Source organism: Anarhichas minor, unplaced genomic scaffold (assembly GCF_050575085.1).
Source record: "Anarhichas minor isolate MPS153535 unplaced genomic scaffold, ASM5057508v1 ptg000174l, whole genome shotgun sequence".
Lineage (NCBI taxonomy): Eukaryota > Metazoa > Chordata > Actinopteri > Perciformes > Anarhichadidae > Anarhichas > Anarhichas minor.
The window spans coordinates 426,774-446,368 of record NW_027466620.1 but is presented as its reverse complement, the minus strand read 5'-3'; the positions used below and the strand labels follow the sequence as shown (position 1 = coordinate 446,368).

General features: G+C 40.6%; 1 protein-coding gene across 2 annotated transcripts in view; it reads left to right on the top strand.

The window, feature by feature from the left end:
* The first annotated feature begins 6,536 nt into the window (after positions 1 to 6,536).
* Positions 6,537 to 19,595, top strand: part of lrmda (leucine rich melanocyte differentiation associated) — a 187,672-nt gene continuing 174,613 nt past the window's right edge. For both annotated transcript variants that reach the window (XM_076085580.1, XM_076085579.1), the window contains exons 1-2: positions 6,537 to 6,781; positions 7,292 to 7,392. In XM_076085580.1, the coding sequence (XP_075941695.1) occupies positions 6,740 to 6,781; positions 7,292 to 7,392 (143 nt within the window). In that variant the 5' untranslated portion in view covers positions 6,537 to 6,739. The remainder of the gene's footprint in view (positions 6,782 to 7,291; positions 7,393 to 19,595) is intronic.

Here is a 19,595-nt window from a genome sequence, read left to right as displayed (position 1 = left end):
CCTCGCTCTGTACTCCTGAAGTACGAACTGGTAGAAATGTTCACTTCAAAAGCAGCTGAATTAGTCCGAGATTAAAGCCTTTGCCGCCTTCCAATCAAATGGGACCCTGAGGTGATTGGAGGGTCAAGGGGATGTGACGTTCTCCTCTTTGTAAGCGCCTCTATTTCGACAGCTCGGGGGAGGAGATAGGCTCACAGAGTTTGGTTCGTGGGAACGCTTACACGGGTTTTAGATGTAGGGGGGCTTACGGGTCCTGGGCTCACCGGGATAAAGCATAGTGTGTGAGTAATACAATAGATGAACAACCTCTACCATTTAGAATTAGAAGGCATCATTTACTAACTTTAACTTTAGGTTATCATTCCGTCTAATATAAAATATGTCATTGAGTTTTTCAGTATGGATGTTACATCAAACGGCAGTTTGTTCATGCTAGTTGCTGCTGTTAAATCGTGTTTGCATCACCAACAACACATACATTTTCATCTTAGTCTAATATTGAACTAAATTGTAAATTGTGATGGCACAATTTAGGCTACCTACTTTTTTACAGCTTCGTTGCAATTAATAAGTAATACTAATTCGTTAAGTTTAGGGTTATAGGTGAAATAAACCTTTCGTTAACAAGTATTTTATTTGTTATTCTCTGACAGTCTTTAACCCGAGAGAGACGCGTTCAGTTTGCGCCACTGCGTCCGCCAAACCGGGACTTTTTCTCCACTGGCAAACATAAAACCAACCGTTTCAGCTCGAATTCCCTAAACAGACAAGCGTTGACAGGAATAGACCAATGTAGTGATGGAGGGATGTGAATGTCACATGTTTTCAGTATAATATACACCGCCCTTCTATTTCTATCTCCACCCCTCCGTCAAGTGTCAATTCTGCTCCACCGCAATCAATCAGTTATTTGTCAGACGCTGTCAATCCGCCGCTTGATTTATGTCAGCTATTGTGGCTGATTACATGCCAGTGTGACTGCAGGAAAAAAAAAAAGAACAAACGGGGAGACAGACATTCTGCAAGAGACACCAAGTTTTCGCAGGAAATAAATCGATTCTCGAGTTAACATTTCATTTTTTAGATGCATCGCCAATCGCCGACCTCCCCGGGTCCAGACAATGTGTGGAAAGAGAAGCAAAAGCCGATGACTGAACTGTGTTTCCATTCTGCTCTGGCCCTTTCCTACAAAGTCTACAACTTTTTTGAAGTTCTTCATTAAACACCTCGGAGGTGGCACACGTGATGACGTTTTAATAACTTGCAAACAATGTATAGCTGTCAGGGCTCAAAGGTGTTAAAGTGCTTTTGCTATAATCGGCCGACACCACGAAAGGCGTCCGTAACAAATTAAATAATACAAAAAAAATAACAGATCACTTTATTAATAAAATAGAAAATTACAAACTGACGAATTAATAATGTATATATCCATTATATCTACTACATTAAATGTAGCCCATCCTTCCCAGACAAGTTAGCTCAAACAATCTGCAAGATAAAACATTTATTCAGAAATGATAATGTGTTACAAGCCGGTGAAACACCACGGTCTCTGGAAACACAACCCTGTCCATTTTGGCTAAACGCATCTGCCATTGTGTTGTTAAAACCTGTCATCTGCCTCGGGCACACTGTCATCCTGCAACAAGAATAACAAAGACCGGGAACAAAAAAGAAATCCAGACATTTTATATTGATGTCAGCTCGATTTTATTTACATACAATGAAAATGATTTATTTTCTCTAAGAGGTAGAGAAGCGGACAGGGAGAAAGAAAAGAAGAGAAATGGTCTGTCAGGCCGTTGAGAAAAGGAGTTTAAAATGCCTTGAACTATTCACCGCTGAGATGGCTAATCAGTATTGAGGCTCCGGGGCAATCGGGCAGCTTTTCAATGCGGTTTTCCTTTCATCTCAATCGGGATGGAGGCGCTCAATTAAAAGCCTATCAGTTTGTAAGTAAATCAACGCCTATCAAAGTTGTCACATCAAACAAAACGATTATTATTGCAACCCGCCTTTGCCATTAATCTCCTTCTGTGATAATCTGCTTGACAGGTCAATTTGGAGAGCATGAAAACCTGGAGTGGACAGTCAAGGGTGCAAATTATATTCTCTGGTGGAAAACAAAAAAAAACAACAACACCCAATGTACTTGAGTTCATGATCTGCCACAAATACAATTTCGCATGAAGGGTGCAGTGCATAAAATAATATAAAACATTTTCCCTCCAGGTGATAAAAAGTAGAATCTTTTGCAACAATTTAGAAATTAAACTGACTGTTACAGCAGAGGGGAGAAAAAAAAGCATTTAAAGGTTGGCTTCACCTTATAGGCCCACACTGGTCTGCATGGCTGACTACAACGTGGTAAACTATGTAGGAATAAATAAAAACAAGCTATAATTGTCTTCTCTATGAATACATAAGTCAACATTTTGAGATCATGTGTCACATAAATAAACAGCGTTGACAAAATAGGCCATCAGTTCTTTTCATTTTATTGTGAGTTTGTAAAAGGGGGAACAAAGTGTAAATGAGCTGAACTCTATTCCCTCAAATGTTTCCAGTGTTTCTGTCTGACAGAAAGGGGGGGGGGACGTTTCACAATATGCAAAGATGTGTGATTGATAACAGGCTTGCTGTTTTCTGCAAGGGCTGTCAGTCCGTGACACAATACGTGAGTTATTAGGGCAAAGAAGGGCAGCCATAAATTTTCACTGTCAGGCGAAAACCCTCTTTATTGTCCGTATGACGAATGGGCTTCTGCACCAAGACACCAAAATTCTCAGCATTCCCCTTAAATGGGAACACATTTTTGCGACCATAATTCATGATATTTAAATAGAAAGTTTTAACATCCCCGCATATTTCACAACACTGACATGCTTATGAATCACTCTTCGCATGCAAATACAAGTATTTACATCTCGTGAAGTCGTGTGTTGGATTTGGAGGTTTACTGTAAGCTACGCTGGGCCGACTTCTGGCTGTGAAGCGAGGAAGAACACATTGCAAGGTCGATTTATATAAATGTACAGCCACGGGAAATACAAATCACACAATTAAGCAACTTTTCTAAGTGCACCTTCACATATCATCTAGGCTAAATGTATCATTTAAAAAGCAGACTACTTTTCATATAGGCTTTGCCTGTTGGAGCTCATAACATAAAGTTATTATTATTTTATCTGAGCTTTCATTCTATTCATTATTTTTGTTGGCGATATTCCAGCTATAAACAAAACATAAAAAAAAAAAAAAAAAAGACGCACAATCTCCAAATATCAGTAACAGATAAAACGTGATACACGCTGTACAGGAGAAAACCAACTAAAGAGCATGCATGAAGTAGAAAAGCTTTTTCTAAAACTCCACGGAGGAAGGACAGCTTTACAGGAAAGTCCGTAACACGACATTACCTGGAATCATTTCCTACTAAGCTCCGATGTAAAGCGTCAGAGAGGCAAACGGATGAAAAAGAACAACACTGTAAGAACATTAAGACGTAGTCCTTCTTGTCTAAACGAGACTATTTTTTGCATGACACAAACACACCAGCCATTACATTCTGTAAAATGTGTAGCAGCACCGCTCAGGGCACAGTGGAGACTGCTGCCATGCGGACTCTCGCGCTCTCTCCCCGGGCAGGCAGCGGGGGGAAAGTGAGCCTTTTTTTTTTTTTTTTTTTTTTTTCGCGTATGGGAGGTCCCGCGTGACGTCACCGAACATGCAGCGAAGTACAGGAACAACACGGTGTTCCCGAACTTCCTGATTCTCTTAACAAAGTGCCACCTTGCCCCCCCCCCCCCCCCGAAAAGACGCAGGTTTGCCTCCACACTTTCATTAAAGCGCTACAGCACTCATTAGCGCAGCTCCAAGGATAAACATAGCAGTGAGGTAAGCTCTGCGTCAGTGTTTGGCTGCGATGTCTGCTGCATTCAGACATCCTCTCAGTGCTAAGTGGCACAATGAATGAATGAAAGATAGTTCGGTGATTAAAGCCTGAACCATAGTTGTTCAAAATATAATAAAAAGTTTTCGTCCACTTCATCACACCGAGGCAGTAGTTGGTTTGCCACATTACATAATCCTTTATTGTAGGTGGGGCAGTAATCCCTAATCCAACATCTTCCAATGATATAAACAACATTTAAGTTTATCGGCAAAGTGTAGGTATTAACCTTGATGAAGAATCAAGGCTAACACATAAAAAACATACTTACCTTGAGACCTCATGTAAGAGTTTACACAAAACTATTGTTCTGATCTTATTGTGTTGTTGACCTGCAAAGCTATACTCTGAACTATAAAAGCGTGACATAAAAATGAGTCATATGCTTGATATCAAGCCGTAAAGGTTTGTTTACATTCACACTCCTTATAAAATAAACATGTTTTTTTGTATTAATAAAAATGAATATTTAAGGAAATCTTTCTAATTTAGTGAATGTATCACAAAGCAAGTAAGTTTAGCTGTCAGATTGTATCTGATATGAAATGGGATTTTATTTCAAAAGCTTAATAAAGCAATATTGCTACCACCTCCTGCCATCTGTTCTTTGAGCTATAGACATGATATAAGAAGATGTGTCGGATATTCTGTGGACGCAGGGTCAAAATATGAACAGAAAGATATAGTGAGCGACAAACAGATGTGATGATATTTCAGTTGCAACTTCGCCACAGCTCTAAGACCTATAAGCAATTCAATAATCACCTAGTGGCCATCTAACTTCATCAAGTTTTTCCATCCAGCAATGCCACAAACAAGTGTGACTGGGTTACATACAAATAGTATTTCTATTATCAAGAGGTCACTATCAATATACAAAGTTTACCTGCAGTAGTATCCATCAGATAGATTCACCATAACTGAAACCTGTTGCCCACACACTTTAGTGACATGAAACAATCATTATTGTACTGAGGAGTAGCAAATGAGGTCCATATCACTCAAGCAAATTTCTTCCACCATGTGAGGCAGTTTGTGGCCCTATGTGTGTTTCTATCCATAGATGCTGCCGTTTCATTTTGCATTCTATTCAAATAACCTCTTGAGGACAATTCAAGTTTGAATATTATACTCCCAAACTGTGCATGCTTGGGCAGGCCACAGGTTTGTGTCAGTCACTGAGTACAATAAGCGTTTTTTAATCCTGCGTCCACCTTTGACTGCATTGCAGAAGCCATATTGTTTTGACTAAGACGTTGTAATGTTATGGTCTGACATGGTCTAGGCCAAAAACAATCACAAACATTATTATTATTTTATTGTGACCATTCTCTCCTCTTTTTTCTGCTCTCTCTTAAATGGACTATTGCTTATATGCTAATTGCTCTGACTGCAACTGCTTCCGTTTATGTCAGGTTTGAGTGTCACTGTGAAGTGGAGTATTATAATTTCACTGATTTTAGTTTTATACACTTGACAATGGAAGCCTCATTTCAGACTGGCTCATTCACTGAAAGGTGTTTGGTCCTGAATGCTAACTGTTGCAAAGTTTAGGGAAGCAGTTTTGCATTGCTCCCGAAGAGGGGAAGTTTACCCAATATGGTCTATATTTAACATGTTTAACTACTTTTACTCAAGTAGAAGATCTGAATACATTGTCCACTGCTGTTTATTCAGTTAATTGTATCTGGGTCGTCTGTGATATTTTTTTATGATAAACTGTATCGTAATAATTGTTCTTAATAAAAAAAATTGTGTAAAAAAGTCATTTCATTGCAACAGGAAGGTCTAGTTCTCACTGCCTTCCCGTTACACAACAACTCTTGTGCGCACTGAAATTATTTCAGAGCATGTGTGCACATTGACAATGCATATGTGCTCGTTTTCGGTGCATGTGCACATTGTCAATGCGTATGTGCACGTTTTCAGTGCATGTGCACATTTTCAATGCGTATGTGCTGGTGTTAAGTGCATGTGTGCACATTGTCAATGCACATTTGCTCGTTTTCAGTGCATATGCGCACATTGCCAATGCATATGTGCTCGTTTTCAGTGCATGTTTGCACAATGTCAATGGGGTATTTCCAGATTGTGCAATGTGGTTTCACCCTAATCGGCCTCCCATACAAAACCTGGGCAAATATGACCAAAACTATCTTAACAACTAGCTAGCCACCACGAAGTAAGATTTTTAATTAGTTAGCTTATTAACCTAACATTGGGGAAATTGAGGCATTGAATTCAGTTGGATGGACTCTTGAAATACGTTATTAGTTGAGACAAGATGCAAGAGATTTTTAACTTTTCTTGGTAGCCTACTTGGTAATTTATAAACAGGTGAATTAAGCCTACTGATGCTGTTCAACAGGTAAACTGTGACCATGTTATAGCAACACTGTTTAATTAATTGCTTTCTGTAAAACATTAAGCTGTTTTAACTATTAATTAGGTTTTCATACGTGTAAAGAATTTATGTCATATAAGAGCATGGTGTCAGGGCAAATCATGTACTGTTCTTTCATCAGGAGACAGGAAAAACACTCGTGTTAGCGTTCTTCCGCACAGCAGCAGGTCAGCTGATTAAAACGGCACGCGCAAACTGTAAAGTCATTTGGAAAGCGCCAGTAGATCTCCAAAGCAGCCGGGCTATACGTCCACAAACACCACTATTTACTGTTGATCACAGCGTGTTTCTAACGTGAGCGGGACTCTGGAGATCCACTCAAATAGCGTATCTGAAAGACACAGAGACGACCGAGAGCCTGTCATCGTCAGGAGAAAGTTATGGCACGTAACGAGTCGCTGGTCGCTTTGAATGGGACTCAAGTAAGTTTACTTTGAAAAGTATTTGTGTCGGACTTTGCACAGCTCTCTGCTTTGCCCCAGTTATATTTAATCAGTGACTGTTAAAAAAAAAAAAAGTGGAGTTTTGCCGAAAGGGTTTCGTTTACTTCCTCGACATCACCGATGTCATGTGACACAGTGCAGCTAACGTTACGCTCGTGACTTTCAGTTTTGCAGTTCCTACCACAACTTCACTGCGGGCAGAATAATGTCCTCAATATGCAGCAATATCATTTCATAAAGTACACCTAAAGCATCGTCGTATGTGTTTTAAAGTGTTGAAGTTGTATGCAATTTATGCAATGATCATTGGAAAGCAAATAGACAAATAATAAATATTTGCAAAATGATGAGCTGCATCATAGCATTATATGTAAATATAAGATATAGCATCCAATATCATTATATCATCATGCTCTGCTCATGTTAAGGGTGCTATTATTATTGCTAATCTCACACGTATCTCTCTCTTTTATTTTTTTATTCTTAAAGATTTCCTATATCGGACATGACTGCACGGACATCCCAGACTTCCTTGGAGACACATACGGCCAGTTTGCAAGAAGGCTGGATCTCAGCTTCAATCTGCTCAGGTAGATGAGAGATGCAAAGGCAACAAACCTAATCACCTGGATGCACATGGTCTCTCTCGCTCTCTCTCTCTCTCTCTCTCTCTCTCTCTCTCTCTCTCTCTCTCTCTCTCTCTCTCTCTCTCTCTCTCACACTCAGTCTTTTACTGGGAGACATGCATCTTTACATGCATCTTTACATGCATCTTTACATGAGGTGCAATTGAATGTGTGCCCTTGTTCTATAGGTGGTCAGAGTGTCATCATGACATCAAAGAGCTGAATGAATGCTAGAGCTGGGCTGGTGACTCGCTGTTACAGGATAAAAGGCGTGATCGATAAATGTGACATGCTAATTTGGGGGCAAATGGAAGAAAAGATCCCTCTGTCAGGACATGAAGGAGCACCTCCTGGCAGCTGCTTCAGAGGGGGCTGCCATTTCAGCAGCAGGACTAGCACAGTCGATCTGGCAAGTCAAAGAAAGGAGATGATGGTTATGAGGTGCTTTTGTTTCATGACTGTCAGGCCATGAAGGCATCTCAATAGAGGCACTTTTTTTCTTGGATCTTTTTTGTCTCGAGGCAGTGCTGGAAATGTGGAGTCCTATAGTTAACTGATTTACATTGTGTCATTTTGCAAAATCCCTCAGTTACACACAGTGTGCAGACCAGCTGGAAAAATCTGTTTGGGGTCAATGAATGAATGAATGAATGAACCCACTGTTGAAGTGTCTTTGAGCAAGGCACTGTGGATGTGTGCAGCTGTGTGACTGTGAACCAGATGCTGGAAAAAAACCTAATATCAGTACCAGGAAAAAATATGACCCAAGACCTACTGATTCAAATATTTACTTCATGTGTGCACACAGTTTTGCTTGTGTGAGGTAAATGATGACAAGGATTGTTGAGGTTGAGGTTAAATTAATAAATGAAATACTCATCTAATTCCTCCTGGTGAAAATTGTCCTCAAGACAGCAAGCTGTATAAGTGTCCCTTAGTGCCGGTATATTTATTGTATTTCCAACGTTTTGGTCTGCACTACATTCGTCAGGTGTGTGGCACCACAAACATGTGGTCAATGGTGAGCGTCTATGTTGATGAGGAACTTTTGTGATGCTGTTTGTTCATATACCGGATGAAAGCCGTGGAGACTGGCAGTGTTATAATAGAATTCTAGAGGTGGTGTGCATGATTTTTCACTTCTATTAGTGATGTATGTCTTCAGACGCAAACCCCGATGTTCAGCAATATGTTTCACTTTAAGCTCTGCAATTGGGAAAACAAACATTTAGTGAGTGGACTTGTACTTGTACTCTAACTTGCACTAACTGGAAGACCTTTGAGTAATCTTTACTCTTTACACAGAATGATTGCCGTTAGATCATGGCTGCTATGTGTGTGGTTCAAAACAATCGTGAGGTAATAGATGTCTTGGCATTACCTTAAAGGAAGTGATGTTTTACGTGCTGCAAACGGCTTTATGAAATCTGACTGAAACAGCCCTTATGTGTGTTTTTTCCAGGGAGATCAAGGCTGGCATTATGTTCCTCGCCTTTGAACCCGTCACATTACGGACTTGATGTTAAGAATCAAACATTTATGACTCCGATATTACTAATTCATTATTCATTTTCAGTTTGGCTAATCTCAGATGTCAGATATCATTACTAAACTTCAAAGGGTGGTATTGGCAGAGAAGTGGTGCAGAAGCAATGAAGTGGTGCACGAACCGTTTGGGGCTCATATCAATGGACTATTGATTGTTTTTTTTTGCTGGTGGGCAAAATGATCTGTTACATGGTGCTTCATCTTTTTCTCCTCTACACAGTGTGTTTAAGTGGCTCACATTGAAAACTTCGATATTGCAAGCTAACGTAGTCTCCCATTGTATCTCTATCCATAGCTATAAAGTACCGGTGTACATTACTGACCTGTTAGGGTGGTTATGCAAACCTTTCCACCCTTACACACACTCGCATCACAGACTTATGTATCCAGTATTCTCTCTTAATAAATGTGCTCTCTGCTGCTACTGGTCACATGACACCATTGGGAGGTCACGGGTGGGTGGAGCTGTGAAATTCAATAAGCAGCTCAACATGTGATACAGTTATATGCTAACTAAGGCATAGCCACCCCCTCAGTAGTTTTGATCCCTGTAAGAATGCACATATTAGATCGAGGCCCCTGACTCACAGCTTAATGGTGAAAAACTTTTCCTGAAAAAAATAGCCCGTGAACCCTTTGTGCCGCTGCGCTTATGTAGCTCTTTGGCCAAAAAATTCTATCCGGATATAGTTCATTTCATATCTTGATACCGACATATATCATGATATAGCATGTTTTCTGGTAATTCAGTGAATAAATACTTTTTTTATACTCTTGCTTGAAGTAAATACTTGCCATATGAGACGTTCTGAGTGTTTTCTCATTTAATTAAAGACTTCAGTGCAAAGTAATCCGATTTTATGAGTGAGAATGTACTTGTTATTATCTATTTAGATGTTGTAATTATGTGTCGAGATATCTCGATATATGATTTCATCACGATATGATATGATAAATTACCATATTGAATTATCGTCCGGCCCTAGTTTGGTGGTGAGGACCAAATCAAAGCCCATTATATTTAAGCTAAACATTTAAGCTTCATTGCAATATAAAATTGTTGAGAATCACAATTTATAGTGAGCCATACATCACAATATTATATCGTTATTCACCTCCTAGCTTCGACATTACGTGTCAGATAGTGGAGACATTCGTGTATTGACACCATGACCTCGTTTCAGTGTCGGCTCAAGCAAACCAGGTGCAAACAGATGCGCGTGTTATTGAGACTCTGTGGACTGCCTTCAGCATCGTGCACTTCTCCATGCTGCTTGACTCAAATCGAGAGAGAGACATTGCCAGAGTTTGTTGTAGCTAATATGCTTATTTCTGTCAGCTCAATTGACAACGCTCATCCGGCAACCTGACAATGCGTCACAATGAGAAGAAATGTACTGGCATCACCTTTAACTGAGTCCTGCGTGTTTTTGTGCGTGTGTGTGTGTGTGTGTGTTGCACATATGTTTGTGTTTGTGTGCATGCTTGTGCATGTTTGCTCGCATGCAGTGTTTGTGCATCTGTCTCTGTGAGCATAACTGTGAGTGGCTGGGCAGGTAATGGCAGGGTGAAATTATGGTAGCGGGCTGTCACACCCACACCTCTCCCTCTGTGTGCTGCCGTGTCAGCCTGTCTCATCAATGTGTTGAGAAGTGTGGCTCACAGGGAGATTTCTGTCTCAGGACAGGCTTGGATAGTATTGTGTCGTCCACTTTGTTCCAGGTCAGGTGTGTACACAATGCACTGAGTGGGCACGTGCTGTCTTGACATGGTTCCTTTCTCTCTGACTGGGGTGCACTCTGGGTGCCTGCATCTGTTACATGCAGTGTTACAACCCTGGACCCATGAGGTTTGAGGAGGACACATGTCTGTGAGTCACAGGATGAATCCTAATGTTGTTAGAACAGTGACAACCGGTCTACTCAGATCTGACATGGCCCTCTTGATAAACAAATCACATTTGTGCAATGGCAGCTTTTGTGAAATCCTAAACTTAACTAGAAAGTGAAGCCTGCTCTATTTTACTGAGATCTGTTTTAGCTAGTTAGATCTGCCTATCACTGGTCCTCTCAACACATGTGATACCCGATTACTGCACATGTAATGTTAAATTGCATGCAAAATGTTTGAAACAACTGTCAAATATTTGCTAGGGTTGATTGTAATTGTAGTCATTCCAGTTGATCTCATCTGTTAAACAAATGCTATCAACAGCAGAACTTTATTAAAGCGTAGTGCTTAAAATGTTCACACTATTATAATACAACAGTCTTGCAATAATGCCCATTGTAGGATTCAACTCTCTGATCATTTTGGTGGCTGTAGGTTTTGTTAGTGTTGTATTGAACTACGCTATGACAAAGGCATTTCTAATCTTCTGTTCAATGTGTAAAATATTGGAGAAATACTCACTTGTGTGCACACTTGAAATGAGCCAGAGTTTGGTGAACTGGAATTGTTATTTGATCAGAAATCATTTTTGTACAATAGTGTCAAGTCCTGTATGTGATTGAATAATCCTTAATGGTATCACAGTTTCACTAAAGGTTAAGACTCCAAAACAAAGTAGATAAGTATGCTCTGAAATTGTAGAGGAAAGTCACCAGTTAACAGGGAAACCACTTAACCCGTAACACTGGTACTTGACTCTCTCCTCCATCATTGGTAGCGTTCTCCTGCAGCGGCTGACCTGTATTCTGTCTACTGTCAGACCGGACAGATTTAACACATCTTGTTGTTAACATGAATAATGCTTTTAATGGCAAGCCTTAATTAGCTTGCGTACCATCCTCATGCTTTGTTTTTCTTTCACCCAGTGCCACACAAGTAGTGCATTTAAATACATTCCACTATTTTAAACACCGTCAGGTTTTGGTTGATACAAAATTGGAGGAAGGCAGCTGCCTTTAATTTCTGACCACATAGATATTTAATTCATTTATACTTAGAAGAATAAGGTGTGCAGATGAACTCCCGACATTAGACTTTTAAGTTGAAATTCAGCCTCCCATTAAGAAAGGCGGGTCCACGCTGCACTTTTGCATTGCAGATAGCCTAAGCTACCTGTACATGTGGTTGAACAGTATGTGTACATGTAAAGTACGTGTGTGCCTGTGTCTGAGGTGGTATGTGCTCACCCAGGCTATGTTGGTGATGGCAGGCGTTTTGCATTTTAATGACAAATCAAGTATGCTAACTCGGGCTTTAAAACGAAAGTGCTCTAAATGTCGCCCGGCTGTCAAAATGAGATGTAAGTAGTCTGATGAAAAGAGAACAAAGAAGACAAAGTAGGGAGGCCTGGTACACTGAGAAATGAAATAAAACCTTGTATGGCCTGTCAGCTGTGTCGTTTTATATTCATATCTAAAGAACATTATAGTATTACTCCGCCGCTCATGCCTCACTCATCTGTCTCTCTTAATTCGTCACAGGCACTGCTCCGTCTTTCAAGTTGCTGTATGTCAACACAGGAAGGGGCCTGCTAATTGACAAATGAGTGTCACAGACATCAAGTGCTCCTTTTCTATCCAAGCTAGGTAGACTCTGGTTGTTTGATGGTGAGGGGGACAGCAGGGGCGAGGGGGGGGGGGGGGGGGGGTCTGTTATTGGCAGAAGCCCAGTAAGAGGCATTAGACCAGTCCTAGAATGAGAAGTGACAACGGCAAGAGAGCCTGTCATTGTCTTGCCTAAGTGTTCAATCTTCAGAGATGCTGGTATGCAGATAAAGTGTCAGTTAGGAGGAGAGGAGATGAAACATTGGCAGTATGAAGTCCTCAAATCACTTAACTGGGAGCGTAGAGTGTGTGTGTGTGTGTGTGTCTGGTTATAGTGGTGGCGCACTCTGTTCTGCTGAGGAAATATATTACATATCCGATCTATCAGGCCTGTTTAGGCCCATATTCTAGGATAACCTGATCTGTGTCTCATAAATTAAGGAGGATGCAGAGCTCTCCCAGCCCTAAGAGATTAAACCAGAAAGATGAGAGGGACATGGTCTGGCAGGAAATAAGTTATTCATATCAAGAACATTGATATTTTGTATTGTTTGGTATTGGGGGGGGGGGGAGGGGGACAACCTTTTTAATTTTCACTGGGATGTTTTTTTCAATGATGTACTACTCCTGTGAAAGTGATGGCATGACAAAGAGCTAAGGGTGTTATGCTTGATAAATGGCTTGTCCTTTTCCTCCATATCTCCAATTTGAGGTTATATCTGAATTTTCTTTTATGAAGTTTATGCAGTTTAAACAGTTATCCAGTGCCAGCCTGAGTTACTGAATCCTTTTGTGAAGCAGCAAAGAGTAATTTGTGCTTTTTTTGTGTCATATGTGATGGCTCAAGGACAGTCTCAATTTGACTGTTTTTAGATAGATCTGTAACACGTTGCATCATGGGCATCCCACTAATAAAAAACTCTTACTGCATTCAGTCAATTAAGAGAGCAATCTTCCAATCTAACTAAAAGCCAGCTAAAATCTGTCTTCTTTCTTTGGCAAAATAGACAACTTGTATTCGATTGAAAGCTCTTCCACAAATTGCAACCAAACCGCAATAATGTGGCCTTCATTACGTCCATTGTTTTTGTTTTTTGTGTTTTCTTTGTCCAGCAATGTATTTTCATTCTTAAGCAAAATTTGCTTTAATAAAAATTGGCCTGTAGGGTAGAAGATGTTGACAGATGAACTGCACATTTTATCCTCCCTAATGGATCTCATTAAATGTGGTACATTTGCTCTGAAGCAAAGGAGTTCTCTTAACATCTAATGCTTTGATTTGTTCCTATACATCTGGCCTGGTAGTTAACTCAAGCTGCATTTGGACTATGAGTAACATTCCAACACATACTCTTCATTAAGTACGTGTTGGATGGACTACATCTACAGTCTGTTAAGCCATGTCAGTCTTCTCAATGGAAATTAAAGTATGAATGTAGGTTTTAAAGGGTAATCGCACTTTCACAAGCAGCAGTATTTACCTTGGTGACAGTAAGAACAAAGAAAGCTCAAATTATAGGCTGAGTGGAGTAAGTAGATCACACCATCGAGGTCTTCCAGCTTTCTGCTTCTTGATGTGGTTTCACTCTTGGATAAGTCATGTCAGTGAAAATAGTTTCATACTTACTTCTGCCAGGCTTGTGTTGGGAAGTGACAAGTATTCGCATGGCAACAAACTGTCCAGTGACCTTGCGCAACAACCCTTGATGTTGCCCCCAGCATTGCAGAAGTGCACATGTATGCAACAGTGCAATCAATTCTCCCAAGAGTTGTTGAGTGTCAAGCAACCAACAATAAAGATAAAGATTGGTAGACTCGTGTCTGTGTTTGCAGATATTTACATAACTGACCAAATTTACTGGAATGGTATGATGCAAAATCTGTTTAGGATTATCAACAATATTCTGTGAAAAGTCCAAGATCAACACTGTAAGCGTCTGTTTCTTTCCAACTTCCCTACCCTCGTAGGTGGCACTCTGTCCCATTGATTTTTACTGAAGATTTCATTGGTCACAAATATATCGATTCGTCAAATGTTGCATTTGTTCGGGACTACTTTCAACAGCGGATGATTACACATTTGGTGCTCTATTGAGTATCAGCAGCAGCAGGACAGTGTAGGTGGCAATGGATCAAAATAAGCTACAGTGTCTATGTTAATCATAATGGAGGAACATGTCACCCACTGCAACAGTGTGGCCCATTGATGTGTTTTTAATAGCTTTTGGGAAACAATGGAGGTCCACGCTACTGAGGGATAAGCTGTGTCAGGCTTTGGCTACTCAGTGGAGCAGCTAGTCTATCAACTACACAAGTCCTTTACCCTCCGTATAACATGTATATAAATCTTTATCTCTCTGTTAAAGCACAACAAAAGTCCACTGATGGCAGGGGAACCATCTGTTAATCACTGTCAGGAGCTGCCATCAACCTTCTAGGGCAATCCACATCCTCCTCTCTTCTTCAATATAAGGCCATCTTGTGGTTTCGGTTTCTGAATGGAATGGAACATCTTTATGTTCCTTTTGTTCACATTACATATACTGGGCAGCGATGCCATTCCTTTTATGACTGCGTCACATTTTTTATTGTATATCCCAAGACGGATGGCGTGCCACTGACACAGAGATTTACAGGCCTTCAGCTTGCAGTGGCAGAGCTTTAGAAGGGTCTGCTGACATCTAGCCAACACTTTGGAGGAGGAGAATAAAAGCTGACGTTTTATTGGCTCTAAGAGAGCGAGAGAAAGAAGAGTTGAGAGGGGGGAGGAAGGGAGAGAGGAAAGAAAGGAAAAGAGATTCTGTTTCTCTACTTTATATTTTTCAGCACTGCCAGCTGTCACAGGGTCCTTGCTAAAAAGAGTGGATTTATTGGGTATTATTTAGAAACTTGTCAGTGGTAATGACTGCAGCTATGATTTCAATTATCACCCACTAAATATAGCTTAATTCACTGCCTTGCTGGCCATAATGAGCCGCCCTGACATCATTTTTCAAAAATTCGATACCATGCTATTTTAATATTTTATGTTGACCACCGATTTCATTTTCCTCCCTGGTGCTTGGCATGTGGCAAGGTCCCACTCCCTCATGTGCAGTTGGATAGTGAGAGCTATTGAGTTCAAAGCTGTCCCAGGAATATATTTTTTTCCATTGACAGAAATCCAATTAGTTTTAGTACACAGTCTGGCTGAATAAAAAGGGTCTTAAAATCTACAATATGTTTCCTTAGCGTTTTACCAGAGTGCAAAGCCAGTGATGGATCTTTATGATTTGACCTGATGGGGCCCAAGTGGACATACTCCCTTTTCTATTCTGGCAAGTGAAAAACAAACCATCCATATGTCTTACTCACTTTGATAGGCAGAGCAGAGTCTTTGATATTGCGTAAACATCTACTGTACAGTGCACGCACTGGCTAAGATCTTAACTCTTGTACATATTTAAAGACTTATTAAATACTTTACAACGGCTACACATATTCTGCCGAAACACCATGTAAATATGAGAAGGGGGGAATAGTCAGATCTATAATTCAGTAGTGACATGTTTAGTAAGTAGGCGATTTGAGGAGAGTTAATGTGTACTCAGGTTTTGACATGGGGGGGTGTGTGCATTTTTAAGGAAGCATTTAAAAGGGAGATCATTAGGACTGGCACTCAGCTGTCAATAACAAGCTTGCCACTTGAAGTGGACGATGTGGGTGAATTTTGACATTGTGAAGCTGCTCCTTTTCTTCAGTCCTCCTTCTGCGGCACTGGTTTAAAAGTATGTTATACATGGAAAGTCATTCAGGAGAGCCGCCAGCGATTAGGAGCTCTCAGCATTTTCTCATTAAAAAAAAAGGAAAGAGGGCGCCAACTTATGTTTGAGACACAACCTGTGTCTCTTTTAGCCCATAACTCAAACACTGTTTATGTTCACCCCATCACACTTAGCCATCTCCCAGATAGATGATGTAAGCAACTGGAAGGCATGGAACATATTAGAAGAGAGCATGGAGAGGGGCAGCCATACTTCTACTTCCCTTGGCTGGGTCCCAAATGGAAAAAAAAGGGGGGGGAAAAAAGGTTTGGAGCCTGTTTTGGAAGAGGAACAAAGGAGCTTCCTTTGGTTTGGTCCAGGCAGTTTTGGTCGCTTCATGGCTTTCAATCTCTCACAGTCTTTTCGAGAGGGCCCAGGGGTGAAAAGTGAAGACAGATACATGGGTGTTTTCATGCCAAGATTTTAGAGGATGATTGCAGTTCTTGACATGTTTTGAATTTTAGGGGATGATTTTTTTTTAAGAGGGCTGCATGATAAATCTTGTCAGTTGATGAATAAATCCTATGTGACCATAAAATGCAGTTGGAAGCTGTTATTAGAGATAACAGCTCTTGAAGGCCTCATGATTATTACAAAATAATTTGCTGTTACATCTGAGTGAAGACGAGGGACTAATATAATGCATTTTAATCTCTATGATTTGAGTCAGGTTTAATCACGGTTTGCCATTCTTGAAGTGATAAACTACAGTACATGCAGGCCGGCCACCTTTTTTTGCTCGCACTGCAATTTAGAAGGCCCCTAATGGCCTTTTGTGGGTGAGACCCTGTTTTTTTCCCTCACTCCTGTAGAATGCTTAACCCATCTCTGGCCATGGACAGCTGTGCCACATTCTCAGCACAGCTGTATCTCATTTCCTGTTTCCATTTAAGATAAACTCACTCGCATCTTTCACAGCTTTCACTTATAAAAACCACTGACTGTCCTTCCAAGCCGCCATCCCCAAAAGCTCAATATCGGTCAGACGGGAAGATTTGTGGGAGATAACGGCCCCTGTGCTCTCACCCGGCTGCACTCTTGTTCTCCCCATTCCTCTATTATTTTAACTTGTTTACAGTCTACGTTTGCTTGTTCCATTTGCGAAGCATGGAGAATAAGTTTAGAAAACTGTAGTTGGGAATGAGCTCAGAAATCAAGAGCGAGCTATGTTTTTTTTTTTTTTAAGGCTACATCTGACATCCATCAGCATGGAAATATGTTTTAATGGTCAGGCCGGCTGCAAGACATCAGTAAGCTGTTGCCTCACTTTTCCACCCAGGGACATATTGAGATAAGAAACAGTGACAGCATGTTTCATGTCCGAGCTGCTGACACGTCTGTGCTGGAAAACTACAAGGAACAACCCTTCCATTTTGGGGCCAGCAGTCTGCGTAGGACAGTATTCTTATTCTGTTTTCCCTCATACAACACTGTCTATCCATTAGGATAAATGCATTGACTCAAATCACAGTGCTTCCACTGTGAGCTGCTGACTGCACCATTAGCTGACAGGATGATTATGTGAACAACAGAGCACATTGTCTTCTGATCTTCTCTGTCTGTCCAGACATTTGGTGATGTTTAAGAGTTTCTCCCCAGTGATAATGGTGAGATAGCTTTTGCACCGTGGGCACTGTAGAGTTTCTTTATTTTCTCCCTCTGTCTGGATCTCGGGCCCTTGGGTCCTCCAAAGCTCAGAACATGTCTGTACTCAGATGTTTCAAAACACCAAACAGCAGAGGAGGAGGAGGAAGAAGAAGGGATAAAGGGAAAGACGAAGGGAAGTGGGAGGAGGGTAAGGAATCCTCATAGGGACGAAGTGTACATGTACAAGCAGACCAGCCAGAGAGGCCCGACAGGGTCTGTAGACTTGTGATCTGAGGGCCGTTTGTGTGTCAGTCAGATCAAAGTCTTGTGAAGAGAAGGAGAAATCCCTTTACCTTCTCGGACTATGGCAGCCCTTACTGGTAGCTATAGGTAAAAAGAAGGGGGATGATAACAATGAGATGCTTCAACTTTGTGATGGTTTTAATTGTTTTTGTTTCGCTTCAAGTAAAACACACATCCGTCCTCAGACATTTGTATTCATACAGCTTTAGGCCTGTTGTTTCTGGTAGTATTAGATACATACAGTATGTACAGGCATTTCAATGTCAATAAATAGTACCACATTGATTCCAAGGCGTTTGGATACTAACTGTAAACAAACAAGACCATTGCCAAGGAGTCTGTGCTGCATTTCACACAAAACAGTTGCGTGGCACAAAGAAGATTAAAAAAAGAAGGCAGCTGCTGTTTTTATTGTTTGGTTGATTGTAAATTAGTCATTTTTTTGTGAAGGAAATGCATGTGAAAGGTTGCCACAATGGTGAACCTGAGGAGATTCAGTTCTTCATATGAGAGTCATTGTTTCAGGGGTTGGCCTACATTTTTAGAAACCATATCCATATCAGTGGATTGAGATATAGTATTTGTTGTCAGTCATCACATACCATGTTAATCATACCAACATACCACTTTCATTGTCACAGATGTTGTTTTCTAAATAGCCTATGGATTTATCCAGCTGTAATAACACTGGGGCACTTTTTTAGCTAATATGTCAACATGGATTTGTTAAAAGGCAAATATACAAGGTGATTGGTCTACACTACTACGTTTTTTGTTTTAAAACGGCTTTTTTAAACCAAAACACATCTCCCTCCAGACGAGCGTTTAAGCGTGTGTTTTAGGGCTGGACACGGGAATTATCGCAAAGTGCTTAAATACTAGCTTGCCTCCATCCTTTGATCACGTGATAGGGAAAAACACACGGTGACTGATACGACTCAATCACGAAGCAAACGTGGTGTCTGCATCATCGTTTTCAAAGGTCTCCGTTTCTGCCCGTTCTAAAATGCAACTGCGGAGCTCTCAAAGTAAAACGGCTTCAGCAGCGTTTTCAAATGTCTGTGTTTTAGCGGTTGTAAAACGCCACAGTAGTGGGGACACTAGGCCCAAACGTAGCAAAGGTTAAGCTTTTAAAAACGAAAATGTAGTAATGTGTATGCAGCCTGATTTCTATCTAGATTTGATGTTTTCACACGTTGTGGTTTTTCTTCCTGCTATAGAACAGTCATTTTGTTGGCCTCTTAAGGTGAGATCAGCTCAGAATATGAAGGCAGGACTAGAAACCACAAATGACCTGCTGATAATGCAGTTGATGAATACCAGCCCAGATTTAGTAGCAATGTAATGTCTTTGTTAATTTTTGTTAATAGTTCACAGTTTTGTGATTGGAACTGCTTTATTTGTGGGGACATGGTGGCCTTGTTTGATACGT